Source organism: Neofelis nebulosa, chromosome 3, assembly GCF_028018385.1.
Source record: "Neofelis nebulosa isolate mNeoNeb1 chromosome 3, mNeoNeb1.pri, whole genome shotgun sequence".
NCBI classification, from domain to species: Eukaryota; Metazoa; Chordata; class Mammalia; order Carnivora; family Felidae; genus Neofelis; species Neofelis nebulosa.
The window spans coordinates 203,637,039-203,662,964 of NC_080784.1; the positions used below are offsets into that span (position 1 = coordinate 203,637,039).

Below are 25,926 nucleotides of genomic sequence, written 5' to 3' on the forward strand. Positions count from 1 at the left end.
AGCCGGGCCGTCTCCACGAAGAGGGTGAGAGATCTGGGTGATTTGTTTCTCTCCTCCTAAGCATCCCGGGAGGCCAGGGGCAGCTCAGAACCTTTAGAAGTAGAAGCAGGCTGTTTTCTGGCAAGAAAGGCCCAGGAGCCAAGAAGAGCTCCCAATAGCCAGAGCTGCAGCCTTTGGGCAACAAAATAACGGAACAGCATTGAATTACAACTCAGAGTCTGACATAAATATTCATGAGCTCATAGTGATGTAAATAGATGCTTGAATAAGCAAATGGGGGAGAAGAGACCAGTCTCCCAGCAGAAGAATTCACCAGAATGCACATAACTCGAGTCTCTGCCTTCAAAGAGGGAGCGGCCCTCCCCCGGCAGATGTGGGCTGTGCCTGGGGACATCCTCCAAAGGGACAGCGTGGACACGGCGAGAAAGTGAGTTCCAGTCTCCAGTGACCACACGGCCAGCGAGGCCAGCACCGCGGCCACGGGCCCCCTCGAGGGCGTGCACTCTGGACCCGCTGCGTTAGGGATGGTCCTCACCTCTGTGCCCTTCCTCCCAGACACCTGTAACCCCAGTGACACCACGAGGAAAGCGCACACAAGCTGAAATCTAAGAGGCAATCGGCAAAGTACCCGAACTCCTCGAAACCGCCAAGGTCAAGAAAAACCAGGAGAAAGTGTGAGAAAGTCAGGGCCCAGAGGAACTCCGGGAGACGTGAGGACTGAATGTCGCGTGGGGTCCCGGATGGCGTCCTAGACTGGGAAAAGCCATTCGTGGGGACACTGGTGGGACGCAGTGTGGCATTCAGAGGGTACATGTATGCTGATGCTGATTCCTTAGCTGTGACAAACGTCTGATACTGATGCGAGATATCCCAACAGAGGAAACCGGGCGGGGGCGTGACGGGACCTTCTGTACTATCTTTGCAACTTTTCTGTAAATGTAAAACGATCCTACACTAAAAATTTTATTTAAGATAAAAAAAATAAAGCCCTTTTAACTCCACCACTTAAAACCAACCACTGTCAGGGTCTCCTGTATTTCTTTCAGTTCATTTTTTTAAAAATATTTTTAATATTTATTTACCTTTGAGAGAGAGAGAGAGACAGAGCACCAGCAGGGTAGGGACAGAGAGAGAGAGGGAGACGCAGAATCGGAAGCAGGCTCCGGGCTTTGAGCTGTCAGCAAGAGCCCAACGCGGGGCTGGAACTCACAGACCGCGAGATCGTGACCTGAGCCGAGGTCGGACGCTTAGCGGACTGAGCCATCCGGGCGGCCCTTGTTTTCGTGTTTAAGGTTCCACCTGTAAGTGAGGTCACGCAGCATCTGTCTTTCTCTGACTCACCTCCCTTAGACGGCGCCCCCAAGATCCGTGCATGTCGTCCCGTTTCCTTACGGCTGGATAATAACACCTCCGTTCCGATTTCTGTGCCCCAACACGACCACACTTACCGTGGACAGAATCGTAACACGCCTCCGTCTTGCCCGTGTGAAGTCCATAGGAATTGTACTTGTTCCTGAGTCTGTTCTCTGCTCCTTTCCACGGGGGTCTAAGCCCCCTTGTCATGAAACGCTTCCCGGAACCAGTTTACATGACGCCGGCTCCCCAGCCGCTCCCAGCCCCTCCGCTTCTCCTGCGCAGAAACCACACCAGGAGGGACACCTCCGACCCCGCCCTCCCCCGCCTTCCAGGAGCACAGCCTCTGAGGGACCAGGCTCCGGGAGTGCCCTGCCCTCCTCCTTCAGACCCTCCGTTTGCTGGGGTGGGGCGGGGGGAGGGCGCCGTGGCCCAGGAGACCTGTTAACATATTAGCAGAGCTCCTCGGGGTTCCCCTGCACAGAGCACACTGGATTCTCATTTGTAGAGACATTTATGCCCGTGTGTTTCATCATCTTCTAGAGGGATGCTGGGTGTGGGAAGGCCACACGAAGGGGGCTCAGCACCCCACAGCCTCCCCCCGGGAAAGCCGGGCTCATCTGGGCCAGGTTAGTCCCACCCCCTGCCAGCACGGCACCCCGCTCTGTGCCTCAGTTTCCCCATCAGCCAAGCAGACGTGAGAACTGCCCTTGGAGCTCTCATGAGGACGGTCTGGTCACACCTGTGTTAGACTTGCATTGCAGTCTGGCCCGGTGCCAGGGGCCGATTATCTGCCCCATTTTACAGACAAGGAGAATGAGGCAGAGGAGGGTAAGTCAGCTTGCTTGAGGTCACAGAGGCATGGGATTGGAACTGGGCTGTCTGCGGTTGAGTGTGCCCCCAGCCCCCTACTCCACCAGCACGTGGTGTCTGTCCATTCACTCATTCATTCGTTCATAAGGGTGTGGAGTTCACAGGCCCTGCAGGGGTGGGGGCGGGGAGGGGGGCAGCAGTGGACTCCACAGGCCTGAACACGGGGCAAGAGCTTACCTCCAGGAAGGGTGGTGAGCTTTTGATGGGCCAATACCGGGTCCCCTGCAGCCTTGAAGCAGGGGACTCTGCCGGGCCCAGGGGTGGGGGGGAAACAGAGGGGGCTGGTGGGGTGACTGCGGGTGGGTGGACCGCCCTGGCCGTGGCCAGGGTACAAGCAGGAGGCAGCGAGGGAGGCTGGTCCAGGAGGGGCCCCGCCACGGAGCTCGCAGTCTCCTTGGGGCTCTGAGGAGCCCAGAAGTTTCCGTGAGGCCTGAGGGTAGGAAAACCCTCAGCTTCTCCGTGGGGACTGGACCTACCAGAAGAGGGTGGGCTCATCCACACTGCGGGGGGCTGACCACGTAGCCTGGGGGGGCCACCCGCTCCCAGGGCCAGGTGCCCGCATCACCTTCCCAGCCCCCCAGCTGGCCGATGCCCTCTGGCCTGGGGGAGGGGCGGCGCGGAGGGAAGCCTCTCCCTGTGCCCCTTTTCTCTGTCTCTGAGGGTTCCTGTGGACCCCTGAGTGTAGGCGGCAGGTCCGACCTGTTCTCACCCGGGGCTGGCCTTTCCTGACCTTCCCGTAAGACATGGGACACCCCACAGGAGGGTTTATACCTGTGCACTTACCTGAGCAGAAAAGTGGGCAAGTCCGGAAAGGGCCCCACAGGCCGGCTTCCAAAACAGGATGCGCCCCTTGGGGCTGTGGCTTTCCTGACCCTCCAGGCGGAGCTGAGAACGGCCCTGTGGGACCCCCACCCACAGCGGCCACCTGCAGAGGGGATGCGCCTGATGGCGTGGTCCGCTCCGTGGGTCACTCGTCTGTCGTTTCCAGGCCTGAGGTGCTTAACTCGATCATGTCTGTGAAGAGCCTGTCCTCAGTGAGGGTTAGGCTGGCACATCCTCCCGGGGGATGCCATTCGACCCGCTGCGGCGCCCTCTAATTAGGGCCTCACGGAATTTGCCAGGAGGCCACCCCTCCAGGTCCGTCTCCCCTTGGCCACCTCACCTCCGAGGTCCGCTCCCCGGCGCACGCTGTCCCGGGCCACGCCCGACCCGGTCCCGCTCTGTGCCTCTGTAGGCAGCCCTGTGCCAGCCTCTCCCCGCACCTGCTTTGTCTCCTCGGGGCACCGGTCAGCCTGGGAACGGTACTTCCCGCGCGACGGGTGACGTGTTGGCTCGTCTCTTGCTGCCCCCACAGAACGGATCGTTTACCGCGGAAACCCCCGGCTCACTGTCGGGGCCTCACCGTCCCCACGACGCCCGCCCGGCACCCCGGGCTGGGGAACACCTGCTGAGTGGGTGAACGAACGAGCGGATGAGTGACGGGTCAGCACGAATGGGCAGGGGCTGGCCACCGGCTGCTTCCCGCCCTGCCCTCCGCCGTGTGCAGCGGGGAGGCCTCACGTCTTCCCGGCTTTGTGTTTCAGGTCGTCCTGGTGAGCTCCTCACTCAGCGACAGGGACCAGAGCCTGTTCCTTAGCACGGACGAGGGGGCCACCTTCCAGAAGCAGCTCATCCCCTTCTCCGTGGAAACTCTGATTTTTCACCCCAAGGAGGAGGACAAGGTTTTGGCCTACAGCAAGGAGAGCACGGTGAGCAGGCCGGGGCTGGAGCGCGGGTGGTGTCGTGGCCAAGTGCAGCCGTCCCCCCGAGGTCTGGGTGGTCTGGATGCCCCCGCGCTCGGCCGCCTTGCGTGGGAACCAAGCGCACTCGGCACAGGTAAGTGTGTGAGACAGGATGGAAAAGCAGTAGGTAATTATTAGGGTTGTTCCTCTCTGCCTCCCCTCTGTGTGTACCAGCCCTAAGGCTTCTTCCATTTCTAGAACATTCCACACACCCTCCCATGCTGGGCCTTTCCAGGTCTTTCTGCCAGCCTGGGATGCATGTCCCCTTTCACTAGGAAAGTGGGGCATCCTTCAGATCCCGTCTCCGTGTCCTCTCCTCCGGGGGCTGTGTCACCAGGGCCCCACAGGGACCCAAGGGCACCTTCCCGGGGCAATCAAGGGGAATGTGGCCGAGGGCTCTTTCCAGGCCCAGGGGGGTAGGAGAGACTCAGGGCAGGTCCCAGGAAGGATCAGTCCCCACCCCAGGTCCCGAGGGCTGGGGGCGAGGTGCCACAGGAGAGGGCAAGAGTGGTGGAGGAAGGAAAGGAGCCCTAGAGTAGCAAAGGCCAGTACTGGCTTCTGGCAGGGCTGTAGCTAATGACCACAGACTTGATGGCTTACAACAGCAGGAGTGTGGCCTCCCACAGTCCTGGAGACCAGAAGTCCAAAGTCAGTTTCACTGGGCCATAGTCAAGGTGTCTACAGGGCCTTGTTCCCTCTGGAGGCTCTGGGGGGAACCTGGCCTTTTCCAGCTTCTGGCATTCGGTGGCTTGTGAAGGAACCACTCATCTTCAAAGGCAGTATCTTCCTCTCTCTGTCTGCTGTGTTTTCGGAGAGACAGAGAGAGAGAAATCTGAGAAATGTGAGAAATCTCCCTCTGCCCCCCCCCCCGCCCCTCCCCAAGTAATGCAGGAGAATCTTCCCATCTAAAGATCTTCACTGAATCACATCTGCCAAGTCCTTCTTTGCTCTATAGGGTCACGTTCACAGTTGTGGGGATTTTTCAGCCTGTCATTGTGGAAGTGAGGCCCCCAGAGTCTCTGGCAGGTGCCCAGGAGGAGGCCAGGCCCGGGACCGGGAACTCAGCCAGGGTGAGGCTGGACAGTGGACACCACACAGGCCACAGCCCCCAGGGCAGAGAAGAGTGGAGAAGGGCAGAACATAGTCTGGAGGCAAATGGGAGTGGAGCTGTCCATTCCAGAACCTTCCTCTGCAACCCCCAGGCCTGCTTGGGCCCCCTTGCTCCACACGCCTCCAGGCACCAGTGCACCTCTTTCTCAGGGCTGATTGCAGTGTGCCTGTGTATCTGTGATATTATTTGATTACTGTCTGGGTAAGCTCCTCGAGGGCAGAGACTGTTCCTAGTTTTTCCACCATTTTGTCTCAAGTTCCTGGCTGACAACATGGATTGGATGGATGGATGTTGAAATGCAGATGGATGGACGGGTGGGTGGGTGATGGGTGGGGTGTGGGACATTGATGGAGGTGGATGGATGGAGGGCTGGGTGGGTGATGGGTGGGGCTGGGGGACATTGATGGAGGTGGATGGATGGGTAGATGGGTGGGTGGGTGATGGGTGGGCTTGGGGGTGATTGATGGTGGAGGTGGGTGGATAGATGGACGGGTGCCCGTTGGTTGGATCAATCAGTGAGTGAATGATGGATTTTTTTCCATTAAGGATCACCCAGGTCAAGGGCCTCCAAATGGGAGACTTCTGGCTGGTCTGGGCCATGGCTCTCTACAGGACCATGGCCTCCTGGCCGAGGTCTGGTCCTCACGTACTGGCATCCCCGAATTCCCTGGCCTCATGGGCTGTGTCTTGCTCCCGGCACCCTCCTTCAGGCCAGCGTGTGCTTCTGGGTATTAATAGCGTTACTTAGCCCTCCATGTAATTAGACTAAAGCACAATCACGGAGACTTACTTTCCTGCAGAAATTGACTGCATGGCAATTGCTCTTTAATTTATGGTGCCCTGAAAAATTAATGGAGCTGAAATCTTGGTTATTTTCCTTGGTTCTTTTCTGCGACTCTAAGGAAAGAAAAAGGAGACAAAAAATGGCTTAGCTGTGGTTATAAAAGGAATGAGGAATCTGAGGAAATTAATAACAGTGACAATAGGGCCTTGGGCTTTTTTTTTTCAAGGTTTTTATGGTTTTCAAAGCCCTCTGACTTCTAAGAAGCAGGGTGGCGTGGCAGAACAACACTGGCTCTTGATTCCGACAGCCCTGGGGTATCAGGCATCGACCGGTGCCGTGCTGAGTAACATGTAGCCCCAAACCTCATTGGCTCCCAGCGACGAGCATTCTTCACCTGTTCCCGGGACTGGGAGCTGGCTAGGGTTCTGCCAGGCTCTGCTGGGGTTGGCTAGACATGCTCCTGGCTGAGGGTAGGGTTCAGGTCTCTGGACGTCTCTAGTTCGGGGACCTGAGGTCACCTGGGGACGTGCTGTTCTCATGGTGGAAGGCAGAGGCCCCGGGGAGGGGGGGGGGGGGAGGGAAAACCTCCACGGTAGCGTTAACGTATCTGCTTTCACCTGGAATATATCACCTCCCCACACACCATTGGCCAAAGCAGGTCACGTGCCAAAGTCAGCGTCCGCAGGGCTGGGCGCTGGTGTTCCGTTCTCGAGGACTTGCAGACAGAGACACAGCCAGACGCTCCTTCCAGTGTCCTCCCTTCACCTTTCCTCCCAGGCGCCTGCCGCTTCCTCCAGCACTCACCGTCCTCCACCCTCTGACTGCCCTGCCCCGCTGCCTTCACCACCCCCCCACCTCGCCAGGACATTGTGACTTGGGGCGGTCTAGGGCCACCTCATCTGGAGCCTAGACAGCCTTGTAGGTGAGAGCCTGATGCAGTGATTTTTCTCTCAAGGCTCAAACACCTGCACTGGGGGCCTGGGATCAAAGGCCGTGAGGGCCAGGCAGCCCCTTCCCAAACTGACTTTCCTGGTTCCCTGTGCTTGTCTCTGGGACCTGCTTACAGGCACAGCCCGGGACACTCACCTCTAACACGTGACAGACCCACTGTTATGTTTCATTCTGCTCCCCATCAAGAACCTCCTGTTTCCCAGCACCGTGAGAAATGAATCTGAGCCTGGGACTGCCTTCTAGAACCTTAGTGGGGAAGAAAAGACACCTTAGACCATCAATCAGGGAAGCCTTCCTAGCGGAGGGGTTCTGAAGAGAGGTGTAGGGAACGGATCGCAAGGTACATTTACGTTTGATACGACTTCAAAACCGCAGAGATGACTGCAATGACCACCCGCAATCCTCTGGCCACAGAGAACCGGGTTTGCATTTATCCGCGCTGAAGCGGAGGGCAGTCAAGGCAGCGGGGGGAGGGGCGGGCAGGGGGGGCCCCCAGCTACGGGAGGGTCAGCAGATGAGCCGTCCTGCAGGGCTCCAGGCTCCAACATCCCACGTCCTCCCTGACCTCAGGTTTCAGAATTGGGTGGAAATCGGGCTTCTCTGAGTAACAGAACGATTTCGTAAGTGGTGAGAATCTTACACGTCGGTGTGTGTCCGAACCCTTGTGTCCGACAGGGCTCAGGGCAGGATATTTTAAGCAGAAGAAGGATTTGGCGTGAGGAACTGGGTGCTCTCTAAACTGTTGGTGGGGGGCATGGGGGTCCAGGCTGGACCCCCAGGGGTCTTCCTGGGAGCCACAGAGCTATCCATCTGGGGGGGGGGGCCTCTGCCTCACATGTCAGGAAGCCGGGGTGGGGGGACCAGGAGCCCCACTGGACTTACCAAGGTCGAGGACACACAGCTGATGTGGAGACCCACGCATCTGAAATCGTCACTGCTGTGGCACGGCTGCCTCGCGACCTTCGCAGAGCCAGTGACAGACCGTGGAAGGCAGGACCGGCTGCGGGCTCCATCACAGCCGCCCTCCCCACCCCCCGCAGCTGAGGACAGATGCGACCTCGCCGGCCAGCAGGCGTGGCCCTAGGTGGCAAGACAGCGCCCCCGTGCCACGTTCACCCTCCAAATGTCCCACGGGTGCGCCTGTGCCCCAGAACTCTAGCTGCAAGGGATGCTGAGCGATGTTGGATTCCCACTCTGCGGCCTGTGTGCCGCGAGGCGCCCCGCGGCGAGGGAGGGAGGGAGGCTGGGCACCTTCCACCGCGCTCAACCCACCGCTGAGAGCCGGGCGGTGATCAGAGGGCAGCCCTCTAACGACCGTGTGAGACCGATGGGCACGCATTTCTGCAGTGGCCTTCCCCTGACCTCGTCCGGCTCGCCTGCCTTCACATCTCCCCTGCCCTGACTCTCTTGCACATCACGTTCATGTCAGGGCAGCGGATGCGTTCTGGTAAGCCACCTCGGCTCCCTTCTTGGCCGAGTGACCTGGAGCAAACCAGCCATTCCACGGGGACACCACCGTGCAGGATTTACTGCAACAAGCGGGATGTCCCTGGTGCGTTCGTTTTTGATGTACTGGCGTCTGTCTTTTATTAAGCGGGAGTGTTCTGTTTCTGCGGCCATTGATGGCGCGTCCTCAACCCCTTCCCACGAGAGCAAATTGAACGGGCTCCGTCACGTCCTGGGGCAGGCGTCATAAACGCCGGTGCGTCCGCGGGGATAGCGGTGATAATGCCATCCGCTAATGCAGAGGTTTGCTGACCAGGCTCCCAGACGTTGACGGCCGCACACCGTCTGAGGGTAGGGGCAGTGCTCTCCCGGTCTGTCGCCGGGGAAATTGAGACATGAGGTGGGGGCCCCAGCCTGGTCGCTCAGATGGGCCAGGGAAGGGACCAGAGGTGGCCTGTCATCCCTCCCGGGGGACCCCTCAGCCACTGGGGTATCACACTCAGGCCCACGAGACGGAAACTTCTACTGGAAGCAAGCACTCCCTGACCTGGAGCGGCTTCCCTGCCTCTTTGGGCTTCACCTCCGTCATCAGCAAAGGAATCTTACGTTCCGGGGGACGAACGCTCTCCAAAAAGCCCTTTTTCTAAAATATTAAGGTGACAGTTTCATAGCACGGACCCTAGAGCAGGCATCGGCAGACGATGGCCTGGCACCTGTTTTTGTAAATAAAGCCTTTTGGGAACACAGGCAACCTGTTCGTCTACATGTCCTCTCTGGCTGCTTTCCTGTCCCAAAGGCAGCGATGAGTAGCTACAACAGAGGCCACACAGCCTGAAAAGCCAGAGGTATTTTCTGGAAACGTTCCAGAAAAGTTTGGCAGCCCGTGCGGGGATGAGTCCCGGGCGCGGCGCAGGGGGAGAGGTGGGCGAGGCAGGGTATGTGCCAGCGAGCTGCACACGCTCTAGCAGAGAAGCAGGAAGTAACGCGGCCGCGTTTCAGAGGCCGGGAGTTCTCTTAGCAAGTGCGAGGCTGGGGATCCGGAAAAGCTCCCGCAGATGCGGCAGGGAGGACCCCAGAGGTCAAGGGGGTCGAAAGTGGCTTCCCTGACGGGCTGGGTTGTGTCCTCGCCCAAATCTGTATGCGGAAGTCCTCACCCCCGCCCCCCAGATGGGACCTTGTTTGGAGACAGGACTTTTAAAGGGATATTTAAGTTAAAATAGGCCATCTGGGTGGGACCTAATACAATATGGCAGGTGTCCTGATAAGGACAGGGCAGCAGGACACGGGGCACAGGGGGACGACCGCGTGAGGGCACAGGGAGAAGAGGGAGGCCTCAGAGGGAACCAAGGAGCTTCCCACCTGGGTCTTGGACTCCCGGCCTCCAGGGCTGAGAGGGAATGAAGCTTTGCTGTGTAGACCCCCGTCTGTGGTTGTTCTGGGGGCCCTCCCATCCCAGGACGCTCACAGGCGCGTCCTCCTCAAAGAGCAAAATCTCGCGGCCTTGGATGTTTTCTTCAAGCCGGTGACGGCAGAGGAGGGCGCTTCACAGAGAAAACTCCCACGTGTGTTAAGAAAGGGGACAACGGTGGCTCTAATCACGGGGCTCACAAGCTGTGAGTCACAGGAGGCTGTGCTTGAGACTCAGGCAGGGACGGCCGTCCTCAGGTGGGCCATCTCCCAGGATGCTGAGGTTCGGGGAGAGTATTTGCGAGGAGAGAGCGTTTGCACTGAGGCGGGATCCCCTGGGTGTTTTTTCTGTAGCTGCGGGGGTGGTGGAAGGATCCAGAAGAGGGGGCTTGAATCTGTGGCCTCAGAGGTAGGGCGTCTGCTGGAAGCCAGGGGCAAGGAGGCCCCAGGTGGAGGTGGAAGGGGACTGGGGGGCGTGGGAAGGTTCTGGATGGAGATGATTGGAAGTGCCAGGGTCCCCGGTGCCAGGTGGGTGACAGCACAAGGGGGCACGCTCAGGGGCACCCCACCCCCAGAGTGGGGTGTCCAGTAAAGGCCAGTTCTCTCTGGGTCCTTGTCCCTGAGCCCTGACTCAGTCTCCTCCACCTAATGGACTGGGTTCTGAGCCTGCTTCTGCAGTCCCAGGGCCTCCGAACAGGTGACCTTGGCCAAAACCCTGACCGAGAGGTGACTTTCGACTGAGTCTTGAACACTGACTGGGGGAAGGAAGGGCATTCCAGCCAGAGGGAACAGCAGGCACGGATGCTCAGAGGACCCCATGGGACACATCAGCACCACAGTCGTGCGTGAGCTCGGAGCTGGGTGTGACAGGGCTGTGGGGTGTATGGGGACATGTATGGGCAGAGACAACAGCTAGAGGGAGGCCAGGCAGCCCAGGGGCCCTGAGTGCCCGTACAAGGAGTGTGGGCTTTATCCCAGGGCGTGGCATGCCCTGGGAGGTCTGATGCAGGAGGGTGATGTGGTCAGGTGTGTGTCCTGGAAAGACCCCAGTGGCTGTGTCACGGAGCAGGGGCAGGATGGGGGGGCTGAGGGCTGCAGGGAGGACGCCCGCAGAAAGCCACGGAGGTGGCTCAGCGGGGCCCCGGGGTGGAGGGGGTGCAGGAGTGCAGCAGCCATGAGTCGGGGGGGGAGGAGACTAGCACACACGTGGCAACGGGTCGGTGAGGACGGGGCCGGGGTCCCGGCCTCGGCAGCTGGCGGGGGATTGACACTAGGCACGGCCGGATGGACTTGCGACCGTGCCGCAGGTCAGGACGGCACCGGGCTTATGCTTGAAAAACCCCAGTTCCCCTTTGAAGATTCCACAAAGCCTTCTTTCGTGAACAGCAGTTGTAACACCAGTGGCCTCACTTACGCTTCGTGACTTAGGGCCCTGATGGGGACAGGCTGGGTCAGACGGGGAGCACGTGGCACAGAACGTGTTGGGCCAGCCCTGAAAGCCAGCAGATGTGGGCTCCAGCCGCCGTTAGCATGGCGTTTTAGGCCCATTTTACAGACGGAGACACTGGGGCCGCTGTACCGGAGGTCCAGGGGCTGGCTTGAGCCTTCCTTCGTTTTGAGGGCTGGCCGTGACATTGCTCTGCTTAACTGACTTATTCTGGACACGTCTTGAGTACAGAGGAGTGAAGGAAGGGGCGTTCAAATCACAGAGAATTCAAACCCAGCTTCTGCCCGCAACCAACCCCGGGCAAATCTCTCACGTGGCCTCGGCTGCCATTTTTGAGCTATAAAACAGGTTCATAAAAGCATCTGATTCACAGGGATGCCCTGGGACGGTCCGAGACAGGACGTGCCCGGCACACACGCGTGCAGCGGGCCCTCGACGGCAGCCTGAGATCATCCCCACGTGACGCTGACAGGACACGTGGAGCACATAATTAGTGGCACTGCTTTGCGACAGGGCCCAGCGTGATCCCACACGTCCCTGTAAGGCAGGGCTCTGGATCCCCATTTTAGAAAGCGGGGAACCGAGGTTTAGGAAGCTTTGGGGCATCACACAACTGTGTACTGTGGAGTCTATCGGGAACCACCTGGTTACTGGACCCCACGACCTCCCAAGTCACAGACTCCCCCCTGCAAAATGTTGCAGCTGCGGGCGTCATTTTATAGATGGGGAAACTGAGGCACGGAGGTGACACGGCGGCACAACTGAGAGGCAGGGTTCGGGGGAACCAGGTCTCCGCCCCTGAAGCACAGCGTGCCCCATCAGCCAGGGAGTGGCGAGCACAATGCCCCCTCCCAGGCCTGCCTTTGCGACACAACGCTTTGCTCGTGTGTGTGCCACGTAGGATTTCCGTGTCTGTCCTGCTTCACGGGTGCAGAGATCCCTTGAAAGCCTCCCAGCCTGGGGCGCCTGGGGGGGGCTCAGTGAGCTCTGCGCCCAACTTCTGCTCAGGTCATGATCTCACGGCTCGTGGGTCGGGCTCTGTGCCCACAGCTCGGAGCCTGGAACCTGCTTCGGATTCTGTGTCTCCCTCTCCCTGCCCCTGCCCTGCTCGTGCTCTGTCTCTCTCTCTCTGTCTCTCTCTCTCAAAAATAAACACTAGAAACAAATAAAAAAATACAAAACCCTCCCGCCCCGCCCCCCTCTCAGGAATGGCATGGGTGCTTTAGCGTTCCCATGAACCCGACCCACCCACAGGGGAGGCTGGCAAAGAAAACTTGGAAAAATCACAAATGAAAGACCCACTGGGACCTTCACTGTAGCTGCGTCCCAGCTCTGTGTTAGCGTTTATTCTCAGCCCAGAGCCAGGAATGCAGCTGGTGTGGGGCAGAGCTGGCGGGAGAAAGGGGGAAGGGACAGACAGGACCTGCCCCCCCCCCCCCACCACCCGCCGCCCTGCCCGGCGCCTCGTCTTACCAGCCGGGGCCTGGTGGGCCGAAAGGTTTCAAACTCAGGACGAGCCCTCCTCCCTTCTGCATCTTTCTCACGCTGGCGCGGTGGGTTTAGGGAACTGAGCCGTAGTGGACACACGATGTTACGTCAGCTTCTCGTGTGCAACGTAGGGATCCCACGACGCTCTCCGTGTTAGGCTGTGCCCCCCAGTGCCTGCCACCTGTCGCCAGGTGCACATCCCATTGAGCATTCCCTCTCCTGTGCCTTTCTTCCCCCAGGTGGTTGTCAGAGGGGAGGGGGGCGGGAAGGCGGGCTGTCACGGTGCTTTTCATGAGCGATTTGCCATCACTCTGCGCTGTGCCCGGGAGGGACACAGCGAGTGGGGACCCTCCCGGGCTCCCGGGGCTCTGCCTTAGGACTCGGCACACACGGGGGTGACCCTGACCCGGACCCTCCCCAGCCCAGGCTCAGGCCTCCCAGGTCCTGTCCCAGGAGGAGACAGGAGGCAGGGCCTCGAGGGAGCCGGGGCTCTGAGCTCCCTCGCGAGCTCACTGTTTCATCGCGCTTCTCTTTCGAAACTCAGATTCAAAGATACGTATATTAGGAAGTTCAAGTTGGTGACCGCATAGCGTTAAGCCCAAGCGCGGGGCCCTTGTGAGCACGGGCCCTGTGTCCCTGGCGTGGCCGCAGACCCCAGGCGGCCTGCGCAGAGGGGACCCCGCTGTTCCCGCCGCACGGACCCCCTTCGTACCGCGTGCCCTTTGCAGACCCTGCCCCCTTCTTCCCAAACGGCCCTGGGTCCCGGCCTCCCACTCCTGTGGCATGTTGCCAGGTCCCTCCCGGCCAGCGACGCTCAGGTGTGCCTCCCCTGGGACGGCTGCCTGGCCGGTGTCTCTTGCCTACCGGCTGCACAGGGGCTGAGACGGCCTCTTCACGGAGCCCCTGTGCCTGACCCTCGGCCTCTGGAGCTCGGTCTGGGCCCCCACGTGAGCACAGGGCCTGCCCGGGCTGGACGGGCCTCCCGACCCCCACGGGGCATCCGCGGTCCAGGGCAGAGGGCCCCCGGCCCGGAAGAGGCTCATCCCTCACAGTATGACCGGACTTGTGTTTCTCTTCTCTGCCCTGAAGCTCTACGTGTCATCTGACCTGGGGAAGAAGTGGACATTGCTGCGGGAGCGAGTGACCAAAGACCACGTGTTCTGGTGAGAGCCCCCCACCTGCGACCGGTGCTCCCCTTGCCTCCCCACAGCCCCCGGCTCGGGGCTCCCCGCCTTCTCCTGCCTCTGACCCCAGCCATGACCTCCTCCTCCAGGGGGACCTCCGGGGTGCTCTTTCTGCCCTGCTGGGGCCTGTGGGACGTGGCGGAGAGTCTGGGCCTGCTCCCCTCAGGTCACCCGTGCGCCCCTCCTCACCTCCCCTCCCGCTCCCCTCCCCACTGGTCCCCCCACCCCACCACCCCTGTCTCCCCTCCCCTCCCCCACTCTTCCCTCCCTACCTCCCCTCCCTCTCCCCTCCCCACCACCCCATCTCCCCTCCCGTCCCCACCTCCCTCTCTCCTCTGCCCTCCCCACCAACCCCCTCCCTTCTTCTCTGCCCCCTCGTCTCTCCTCCCCACCGGCTCCCCTACTCTACCCTCCCCCTCCCCACCTCCCTTCCCCCCACACTACTGCCCCCCCTTTCCCCTCCTCACCACCCCTCCCCCCACACTCCTGCCCCAGGTCCTAACTCAGCCCCTGACTAACTGCCCCCCTCCAGTGCAGCCTCCCTGGCCTGCCTGGGCCCTGCTCTCCCGCCCTGCCTGATGTCAGGTGCCGGGGCTCCCCTCCCACACTGGTGTTGTCTCTTGGGGCCCCGCTCAGCAATCGGTCTGAGCAGCGTTCTCGTCTCATGTTCTAGTCTCGTTGCACTGATGCCAGTCTGTGGAGCGAGTGAGGCCCACGGGGGACAAGCCCCTGCTGGCGGGGCGGGGCGGCGGCCGAGGGAGTGGCCGTGAGAGCGCTGGCCCCGGGCCCCATTTCCTGCCCACCAGCCGCGGCCGTGACCCATTCTCCTGCCTAAGCCGCCTCTGGAGACGTGCAGTTGCACGCGTGTTCTTCCGACCAATTTGCTGTTTCTGGCACCTGTACGTGTGCACACACTCCTATCCTTTCCCTTTCTTACCTCGTGTGTACGACAAACCATTGGACAGGCCTCCTTCTGGGCCACAGTCCTGTGTCCCCAGCAGAGAAGCACCGTGGAAACAGCCCTCCACCCCCTTCCTCCGCGTCTGCCTGTCTTCATGCGAATCACAGCAAGGAGCTAGTTTCCTGACTTGTGGCCAAAAGGCCCGCGTCTCTAACTCTGGGTTATTGCCGGCTGGTATGTGTGCCTTCTGCTGGCGGGAGAGGTCACGGCTCCCGCCACACGGCATCCCGCGGTGCCTTCCTGGGAAGCCTGAGGCCACATCAAGCACCGGCCTCGTCACTGGTGGGAACTGTTGGCCCCAGGGGCTCCCAGGGGGTGGGGAGGGGCAAGGAGGCAGGATCTCCCGCAGGAGGGCCTGGGAAGTCTGCAGGATGGCGGGGCGCTGGCCCGCCATCTGTCCCAGGCCAGGCCGGGGGGCACAGCGAGATCTCTCGGGACGGGGAGGGAAACGTGCCCGCAGTAAATTAGCGCTAACTCAAACAGGGTATTATCTCGGACAAATCAAACCATTTCTCCCACAAGTTCCTCAAATTGCTCTGAGCCGTTATGCGTGAGAGATAATCGGGCCAGACGCTTGGCCGCTGGGGCCCAGGAACCTTTCCCGGAATGTGGTGACAGGCGGAAGCCCCCCTCTTGTAAGCAGAGAAGAATGCTGTTTTGCCAGCATTTCTAAGACGCGCTTTGTCCTCGAACCGACAGCGGGACGGCCGACGCCCGCCTTCCGTCTGAGGCTGGGACCCCTTCGTGCTTTGGGAGGCTACCCGGCGGGCGAGCTCATCAGCTTGGCCATGGGGCCCCCGGCAGGCACAGCCCAGGGGTGGGAGGCCCGCTGCGTCCTGCGCCCACCATGGGCACCTGTGTGTTGCCCTCCCCGTGGCCTCCGCGCCCGCGGAGCGACGTCATAGCAGCCACATTGTGGACTTGCCACGTTGTGGATGCTGACCATCTACCGGGTACCAGACCGAATGCGCCATCGTGTCAAGTGAGAACACAGACCCTGACTGTCTTCCCCTCACGTGACACAGGGGGAAACTGAGGCCCGGAGAGGCTAGGGCACGTGTCCTAGACCACGTTGCCGGCAAGGAGCCCTCCGCCTGCGGCCAGTGGCCGTGCCGTTGCCGCTGTGCTTCGCGGACTTCTCATGCCTGCTTCTCTGCTCAGGCCCGAGCTGACTCACAAAGTCTCAGCCTTCCTCTTCCGCCAGCTCGGCACCTGCCCGGGGGGTGGGACAGGCGGCAGGGCCTCTGTGGTGGAGGGAGGCAGGAGGGAGAAGACAGCCCTTCCCGCCACGGGCCTGGTGTGGCGCCTGTGAGGGTTTACAGGAACCGTCTGTGTCCATAGGACGTCCTGTGACGTCCGTAGGAGTGCGGACCAACCCCCCGTGTCCCCGAGGTATTCTCCATACGCCTGCCTGCCCCTGGGTCATCTCACATGGCTGCTGTTTCTAGGCAGCGGACCAAAGACCTTCCCACATACCAGTTTTGGGGACCTCAACAAACAGGGTTGGCCCTCCCTGCAGGGAGCCAGGCTGTGTCTGAGGTGACGTGCATGCAGCCTCGCGTGGTTGCCAGAACCCGTGACCAAGGGGTTCTGGGCAGGGACCTCAACCCACTGGGCCCTTGCCTGGTCCAGGGCCTGGGGCTTGGGGATGGGGTGCTCCAATGGGAGAGCCAGGGGGCACGGGAGGGTGGTGGGGGTGCCGCTCAGTGGAGAAGGCAGGTGAGTGAGTGGAACTCACAGACTGCGTAGGAGAGTGAGTCAGTGCAGGGGTGAGCTGGTGAGTGAATGAGTGAGTGAGCGACTGAATTAGTGATGGAGTGAGTGAATGAACGAGTGAATGAGTATGTAAGGGAATGAATGAGGGAGGGAATGAATGAATGAGGGAGGGAGACAGTGAGGAGTGAGTAAATGAGTGAGTGAGGGAATGAATGAATGAATAAGTGTGAGTGAATGAATGAAGGAGGGAGGATACGAATCAGTGAGTGCGTGAATGAGGGAGGGAGGGGGTGAATGAAGGAGGGAGGGAGGGAGAGCGTGAACGAGCTCGTATCATTACCGCACTTCGCAGGTGCAGGGTTGTAAGGCTAAAATCCCAGCTGCCCGGCTGAGGGCCCGAGGGCCTGTCGGTGCCCCTGGAAAAAGGAACAGCGTCACTTTGCTCAGAAAAGAGACAGAAATGTTGGGCAGGAGACCTTGGTCCTCCGAGCTCACAAGTGGTCTGTGCACAAAAGCCTAAAGGAAACCTCACCTTGAAATAGTATTTAGGGGCACAGTGACGGATGCTGGAGCCCATGGTTTGCAACATCAGTGGACTGCAGGGGACGCCCCGCTGGCTTGTGCCACGGAGCCTCTGTGGGGTGCATGGCCCTCAGACCCTCTGTGGACTCTCCCTGTGCACCTGGGGACCCCTGGACCCTGGAGCTGGGAGGCAGGCTGGGAACTGGAAGGGACCAGCTTGGAGGGCGGGGGGGGGGGGGGGAGGGGGGGGCGTGGCGCTCACCAGCGCTGCGGAAGGGGCTGCCGGAGACCCAGTGCTCCTTCCACGGAGGACAGCTCGGTGGCCCAGAGGGGGCCACAGGGACGGCAGCCTGCTGGGTGGAGTGGCCGCGGGAAGGGACTCCCTGTGCTGACTCTCACTTTGCTCACTGGGAAAGGTGAGTGTCCACAAGAGGGGTCGTTCTGGCGGCTGGATTTTTTAATAGTCGTATTGGCCCGGACGTCTGTGCTCTAACGGCTAGAGTCAGCTCGTCGGGCCCCTGCCGCTCCCAAGGCCTACCCAGCCTCCTACGGGGGTTTTGATCATCAAAACAAAACAAAACAAAACAACAAAGATACAAGGAACGTGAGCGTCTTTGGTAAAGGAGAGTCTGCTACGAAGAGTACTTGAAAAAGAAGGATGCCTAGCAAACCCTGGGTTCTGGCTCCCTCCCCAGGAGCAGGGGGAGGACCACAGAGCAAGCGTGGCCCCAGCCCCCGGGGCCACGTGGCTACCTGGGGTTCAGGGATTGACGCAGGCACCGCGAGAGGGGCTTGGGGTCCCCATTCCCAGCGCCAACCCCAGCCCGCTCTCTTCCAGGGCCGTGTCTGGCGTGGACACCGACCCTGACCTGGTCCACATGGAAACCCAGGACCTCGGAGGAGGTAAGTCGGGGCCGGGGGGGGAGGGGGGGGGGAATGTGCCTGCACCAGGTGTGCGCCCTGGCGTCCTCACCCCTGCTCCGGGCCAGGCCCAACGTGCCCTGCTCGGTTCCTCGGCTGGCCCTGCACAGCCGACCTCGAGATGTTATGATGTGGTGTAACTTTAAGTGTGCTTGTTTTCCAGCTGGGGATAAATTGAAGCCACGCACTCTGCTCCAGTGGGAAAGTCTATTAAGAGGGTGATTGGTTCCGGCCTCTGAGCACTGAGTGTTTCCCGCTCACTCTGCGCGCCCCCTCTGGCGTTGCTGAGTGCTGAGGCCAGGTGGGGGCCTCCGATGGCATCCCCGTTTAGTGGGGCAGGGGCCTGGCCGCCCCGGCCCAGCCAGCTTCATGCCAGAGGGCGCCCGGGGGGCCTTGCATGCTCTGGGAACGGTCCTCTGTGCTCCTGAGGGAGGAGCACTGGCCGTAGAACTATGGAAGATTCTAGAACCATGGGGTATTCTGGAACATCAGCGCCAAGAGGACCTTTATTCAACATGTACTTGAGTCCCCTGTGGGTCAGGCCGGTGCTGACCCTGCTGGGGACACAGAGGTGAACGAGCCACAGCCCTGCCCTTTGCCCGGTTGGGGACAGCACAGAAGCTGTCCACGTTGTACCAGCCGTGGGGCCCGAGCAACAAGGAGGGGAAGAGAGTGGAGGGGGCGCCGCCCCGGTGCCTGTCACTACTCCAACCACATTCCCCTGGGCGCTGGGGCCCTTGAGTCTCCTCCTGCCTGGTTTCCCTTGGAGTGGGGACCTCACAGGTTCACGTGTACCAGACGCGGGAGCTGGCGAGGGCCACGCAGTGGAGCTCCCTGGGGGGGACACACGGCGGGGAGTGGGGGCGGGGGGCAGATTCAGAGCCGGGCCACAGAGAGTCCCGGCTGAGAACAGAAGCACTGATGTCCGCTCCCAGCCCGCCATGTGCCAGCGGCCGGGGACGTTCCCTCTCCTTCCCGCTCCTCGGTGTCCTTGTCTGTGAAATGGGTCAGTGCCCGTGTGGGGCTCAGTGCGGGGGCGTCATGAGCGAGCGCTTGGTGGATGTGGACGGAAGCCGCTGCTGAGTCCCTTAACCTCTTCCGAACCCTCAGCTCTTTCCTGGATCGGGGTCAGGCTTCCCCAGAACAAAGCTCAGAGGGGTTCCCGGCTGCCCACACGCACAAGGTCACAGGCTCCCACCATGCTCCACCCCCAAATCTGATAACACCCCGGGCCTCGCTTAGGGTGACACGGGGACTGACCCGCCACGGGGGTGGTTGTCTCTCAGGATAGCCCTGCCTGCAGCGGGGAGGAGGGACAGGCCAGCATCCCGATGAGGGGCACCATTGTCACGTGGAGATGATTTCCCACGACCTGCCCTCCCAGGGGAGAGGGAGAACCCTTGGCCCAGCAGCCACACCACTGGCTCCCCAGGACTGGTGTAGCACCTGAGTGGCGTCCCCCCCACTGAAGACCACGTGTGTCCCCCCGCCCCCACCTGACCCCTGGCACCCAAGCCCCAGCTTCCGAGCCCCATTAGAGTCCAGTCTAGCCAAGCTCGGTGGCATGGCACCCGGACCTCCTGGTCCCTCCCCGAGTCGTCACCCACCCTGTCTGAACTAGGGGGTCACTCCCCAGGCTCACCTTGCCAGCTGGCCCCGCCCCTACCAGGGGGTCACTCCCCAGGCTCGCCTTGCCAGCTGGCCCCACCCCTGCTGGCCCCGCCCCTACTGGGAGCACTCGACCACATTTCTCCATCTTGGGGTTCTTACTGTCCTTGGACCACCTTCCCTGCCGGCCACCTTCTCGGGGCCTGGGCTGCCGTCACAGCTCTGTGGGGACCGGGTGGGTCTGATTGATTCGCCTCCGTGTCCCCAGCGGATCTGCCGAGCGAATAAGCACATGGTCAAATGCCAGCGGCCAGGGCAGCTGCAGGGCCACTGTGAGTGAGTGGGTGTGCGAGTGGGTGAGTGGGTGAGGGTGTGAGCCCGTGAACGGGGGTGTGAGCTGGGTGGTGACTTCGAGCCAGACCCGGGTGAGTGTTCCCACCGCCTGTCCAGCAGGCGAGTCCAGGATAGGAAATCCAGTGCCGCCCGCAGGGAGCCACCAGCCCGTTTGGCGGGGACGTGGACGGGATTCAGGAGCGGGTGGGCAGTGGCACAGCCGTGGCTGACTGTGGGTCCCCCGTGTGCCGCTGTCTCCCTGGGCCCCCACCCACTCTTGGAGGCTGGCATTAATCCTCACCCCGCTGCTGAGGCGGGCGCGGGGTCTTCCTGGCCCCGAGCCCGGCCCCTTGGCCCTGTCCACGCTGTCCAGCCACCAGGGCCGTGGCAGGATGTGCCCCAAAGGCGCTGATGACCCGGAACGCCCTCGTGGGCTCCGCTTTGGTGTCCGCGGTTAAACCCTGCTCCTGCCCCGCGAGTTGGAACAAAGAGCGCCTCCGGCATAGGCTCGGGCCCCCCTGCACCACTTCGCGGGACCCCCAAACCCTGGGAAAACAGGATGCGGAATAAAACCAGCAGCCGCCTGGCAAAGTGTGTGTTCGATTTTGCCTGACTAAGCGTTTGCGAAGGGAGGAAAGCGTTCGCCTGAGGTTAGGGGAAGAAAGGACACTTGAGTCCCACCCACACGCACCCCTGTTTAGGTAGGGGAGGCTCCGGGGGGCAGGAGGGGGCCGGTGCCACGATGGGCGCTGTGGGTGCCCACCGTGGCCCCGTGCTGCCCTTCTGTGGGTGAGTGCACCTGCCCAGTGCAGGCCCCTGGGCTGGGGCTCTCTGTCTGGGTCAGTCTGAGGTCCTTCTCCCAGTGAGACAGAAGCAGGCTAGGACACTTAAGTCGGGGGTGTGCTATGGCATGAAGCAGTGAGCAGAAGGTGGGCACTCACCCGCCCGCACGACTTTAGCCCGGGGTCAGCGGACATTCCCCATCAGAGGTCAGCTCGGCTGCCCTCGGGTTTTCTGCCATTGTGCCAGGAAAGCGTCTGTAGACGACCCCCCAGAGGAGCAGGCGTGGCTCGTCCCTTACGAGAAGCTGGCGGCGGGCCGGGTGGCCCAGCTTTAGACACGTTCCCCAACCTCCCTCTCTGCCTCAGTTTCCTCCTCCGTAAGATGGGGCCACGGCAGCACAGTCTGGAGGATGCAAAGCGTGCCAGGCGTAAGGGGCCACCCCTCAGCAGCAGGTGCAGCCACAGGACGGGCCCCCTGAGACTCAGACCCGCAAGCCAAACCCGCGGCCGTGCTATCCGACGGAGCCAAGAACGGGTCGGCGTTGCATCGCGTCTGAGGCTGTGTCCGACGCGTCCTTCGGCAAGAGTCTGGGAGTTTGAGGTTTCCTGCGCCGAGTGCTGGCTCTTATCTCCCGCAGGGTTTCGCTACGTCACCTGCCAGATCCACAACTGCTCCGATGAGACGCTGACAGCTTTGTTCCCAGGCCGCATTGACCACAGTTCTCTGACCGTGCAGGACGACTACATCTTCTTTAAGGTAAGGCTGCGGCTGGGCCTCTGCCAACGGGCAGCAGGTGGCGTGGAGTGTCAGCCACGCTGGGGGAGATACAGTCGCTCGGACGGGAGGCGAGAAAAGGGCTCTTTTCCCTCCAAGGCTACTTCATCGCCGCGTGCTGCTGGCACCCCCCACCAGGGCCCCACAAAACCACAGCCTTGAGGCAGGGATGCTGCTCCCTGCCCCTCCCCGCCTCTGCCCGTCAGCAACCTCCCACGGCTCGGGGGCCCCGAGCCCAAGCCCAGTTTGCTCCCGTTGGTTTCACTGACTTTGGGACTGATAGGGGCTGTCTGGTCATTGCCCCTACACGTGGGTTCTCAGGTCACGGTTGGGACCACCCTTAAGAACCATGTGGTCTGACCATTCAGAAACTCCAGTGAATAACCGATCATACTGCTTCTTGATTCCTTCTCCTGATGAGGAGCTCACGCCTTCAAAACCAGCCTGTCCCCCTCCTGGATAGCTCAGATCTTTACAAAGTTCATTCTGGCACAAAGCGTTGGCTTTACTCTCGTCTGGTAGCCCCTGTCCTGCCCCCTGGGACCCCACGAGATAAATGCCAAGGCTCCCTCCGCACTCAGCCTCCTCTTTGCCCTGTCTCGGGGCCGTTTCATCACCGCAGCTGCCTCGTCCACACGAGGACACAGGGGCTTGCTGCGCACGAGCGTATGGAGAAATCTGATCTGTAAGGAGCGGGGCTCAACCAGGCCACATGGAAGGTGGGAGAAGAAGCAGTCCCCGCTCACCACAGTCGGGGCACCTGCTCATCCCTGGGGTTTGCTCTGCCTGAGCTCGGACGGGACTGCAGCTGGGGCTTGGTCTCCATTCCTCGCGGTCATGGTGGCCTGGTCTGACCAGCGACCGGTGACACTGTCGATGTGGGACAGGGGCACGCCCTGCCCCATGAGCACCGGCGGCCCCCAGCACCTGCTCAGGCCATCAGGGACCACAGACGTCCATCTGCCTCCTGTCCTGTCCTGTCCTGCTCTGGTTCCCATCTTTCTCCAAAGCTGCCCAGAAAAGCTGTCTTAACCCCCAACTTGGAGGTCGCGGGGACGCTGCTCCCCTGCAGACTGATCTTGGGCGGGTTTGAGCTAGTCCTGCCTCCCCTGCTCTAGTCTCTTCCCTGCCTTCTTGGTCCTCAGAGGACCCGGCAGGTGCCTGGTGGCCCCTCCCACCAGCCCTCACCACCAACAAAGTGTGTGATGAACCTGAAAGTCCGCTTCCCGGGTCCCCCCTGGAGGTGCTGAGCGGCTCTTGGTGCTGGTTCCTTTGCAGGGGACACACAGGTGGGGGTCCGAACCTAATGGTGCCACGGCTGGCTTTGGGAAGAGCCATCATTCCACCTCTCAGCCTCTACTTGCTGACCCATAAAATGGGCGTGACAGGTCCTGGCCGCCTGGAGGCCTGGGCGGATGCCAGCTGCGTTCACGTGGGGAGAGGGCCTGCTGGATGTGGCCGGTGACCCGCCATTCGGGGAAGAAACGCTGTGGCACCCGGGGGGCGGGGGGCAGACTCCTGTATGAAGGATGAGGCTGTGTTTAGTGCGTTCTGTTCCCTGGGTTAAAAGTCGCATTCACATCTCAGGGACACTGGCGGTTCTGCCCGCCCCACAAGCCCCCTCCCCCCGTGGCCGGTGGATGAGGAAGGTCACCATGTTTGCAGGCCTCCTTCTTTCTGCACCGGGGCCCCAGAAGACCCCGCTGTCTTCACCACCAGCTCCTGGCGGGAATGGGCCTGGCCCGCCCTGGCTGGCTGAGCATCCGCCCGCAGGGCTCCCCAGTGAACCTGAACTTCTCGAGGCCAAGGGGGCTGCCAAGCCCGGCCCTGCCTTCTGCTCCATCGGGGGAGCTCAGCGGCTGGCAGACGGGGCTCTGAGAAGGGGCACCGACCTCTCTCAGCCACTCTCTCCACAGTCCTCCCCCACCTGCTAAGCAGGTCTGTCTCTGGGCTGCTTGGCTCTTCTTTCTGAGGAAGCAGAGTGCTATCTCCTCCTCCAGGAAGTCTGCCTGGCCTCTCCCACCCCAGGGCACTCTGTCTCTCTGAGCTCCCAGGACCCCCACGCGTCCCCCATCCCAATACTCCCTGCTCCGGGGGCCCTGAGGGCCAGACCACCGCAGACCGCACAGTCCCTTGCCCTCAGGATAGAATTGTCTAGAGAAATCTCTTCATCCTTGTAGTCATGATGCTTTGCACATTGTGAGCCTGTTATAGTTTGTTGATTAGCAATAATAATTCCAGTAGCTCTCTGAGTCCTCCTGGGGCCTTGGGGCCGCCCCACATGCTTCCCAGATCCTGCTCCCCATGACTGCCCCATCACGTAGTTTCTGATACTGTCCTCCTCATTTATAGCGGGGAAACCGAGGCTCAAAAAAACTCTCCCAAGGCCACCTGGTTTACAGATGGCGGGGCTGGCATTCGAGCCCGGCCAGTGACGCATGGTGGCCGATGCCCCTGAGCAGTGACCCACATTGCCATGTACATACACCTGCACACACACACACGCCCACACACACAACTCGTGCTCACTCAGGCATAGAAGACACTCCCCCACGTGCGTGCACAGGTGAACACACCGGGGGGGGTCACACGTTCACACTCACACACGTGCATGGGTGCACACCCACAGGCACGCACATACGGTGAGACGTAGATGTCACCCATCGTCCCCCCGGCCACCGCCCTCTGCCCTCGTCCGGCGGCTACCCCCCTGCCCCTCTCCCCCCCCCCCAACTCTTCTCCTTGCCCCATCCCCTAGAGAGCCTCTCCTTTCCTGGCTCTCCTGTCGTCTCCCACGGAAGACAACTCACTATCTCTGTGCCTCGGTTTTCTCATCTTCGAGACGGAATCGAGCACAGTGTGCGAGTGGCCTCAGCGAGCGTTGCCTCCTGTTCCGCGGCTCATGCCTCACGCTTCGCTGGTCGTCTTTCGTGGCTTGAGCTCACCTTTGGCCAGTCTCGTCCTCCCCCCCCGGTGGCCCTCCGCGCACCCTCCCGAAGAGGAGTTCTGGGGCAGAGAACCCCTTCCACCTTCCGTCGCTTGGATATAGGGAAACGGGTGCTGGGAGAGCGTGGGGACAGAGGTTGGCTCTCACAGACGGAGGTGGAGAAGACGTCCCAGAGGGTGGACGTTGGGGGTCGGGCTTTGAAGGATGAGCAGGTGTGAGCAAAGCGACGGGGCGTTCTCGCCAGCTGACGCGCGATTTAGAGCGTCCCACTCGTCCGCTCGTGGCCCGGCTTGACTGCAACGGCTCCCTGGGTTTGTCTTCTTCCGTCCCGTTAGGCCACCGCAACAAACCGGACCAAATATTACGTCTCTTACCGTCGCAACGAGTTTGTCCTGATGAAGCTTCCGAAGTACGCGCTGCCACAGGTAAGAGGGGTCGCCCGCGCCCGGCCCCGTGGCCAGGTCCCAGCCCGCGCTGCCCCGTCTGCCAGTGCGGCTGTGCCTCTTGCAGCCACTCTCCCCGCACGCTGTCCGCTCCGGCCTCACGTGCGCCCAGCTCCATCCGGTCTTAGGGCCTCCTTCCGACCTCGGGGAGCTGGGGATCCCCCACACCCATCTCCTCCTTTCATCTGGGGTTTGCAGGCACGGGGCAGTTTCTGTCCTACTCACCTCTGCATTCCAGCCGCCTGGTATGGCTACGGGTGCTCAATTAATGCCACTTCCTTCCCCTTTGCTGGGCAGGCGGGGGTGGGGGGTGGGGGCGGCCTAGACCCTGCCCCCCCCCAGCCCTGCTTCAGGGCCAGACTCCACCGTGCCCCCCCCCCCCGCTGGTGGTATTCCCATCCCATTTCAAATCTCTGGTTGACATTCAGAGAGGCTCAGTAACCTGTCTGAGGTCACACAGCTAGTAAGAAACCGAAGCTGGTCTCAACCCAGGTCCCTGTGAGTCTGAGACCAGCCTCATGCCACATCTCCCTCCAGAGGACGTCGGATGGCCCGCTTCGCAGACCTCTATCCTCGGTGCTTATAATTTAGAAGCGCAGGCTGGAGCAGCCGTTCTCCCACACGTATTTATTGAGCATGAAGTATAAGCTGGGATCTGATGCTACAGCTGTGGAACAGATACCCCAGTGCCTGCTCTCGTGGGGTTTTCAGAGAGGAAACAGGCAAATGTCCAACATAGTTGCAGGCTGTGCTCTGCACTGGGAGGGAGGGAGAGGCAGAGACAGAGGGTGAGGAAGTGGGGGGACTTCCCTGAGGGGACATTTCCTCTGAAGTCTAAAGGTCTTGGGAAAGCGGCACAGGTGGAGGGCTGGGCTTGTGCAAAGGCCCTGGGGCAGGAGGGAGCCTGGCTGTAAGGCAGAGGATGGTGAGGAGACGAGATCTTTGCTCTGGGGGCTGTGCATTGCTGTAAAGTCCTTCGCACCTGTGCTGTGCTGCGCTGGGCACCAGAACACCTCTCCTGAGCCGTGAATGAGAAAAATATATGGGTTTTTTTAAGCTGTAAGAAAACTTTTTAAAACTTCTTGATAAAAGA

General features: G+C 61.1%; 1 protein-coding gene across 1 annotated transcript in view; it reads left to right on the plus strand.

Moving 5' to 3' along the window:
• SORCS2 (sortilin related VPS10 domain containing receptor 2) overlaps positions 1–25,926 on the plus strand; it is a 472,981-nt gene that overhangs the window by 372,765 nt on the left and 74,290 nt on the right. The window contains 5 exon segments of the mRNA XM_058723168.1: positions 3,810–3,974; positions 13,731–13,804; positions 17,863–17,927; positions 21,307–21,425; positions 24,726–24,815. Coding sequence (XP_058579151.1) covers positions 3,810–3,974; positions 13,731–13,804; positions 17,863–17,927; positions 21,307–21,425; positions 24,726–24,815 — 513 coding nt within the window.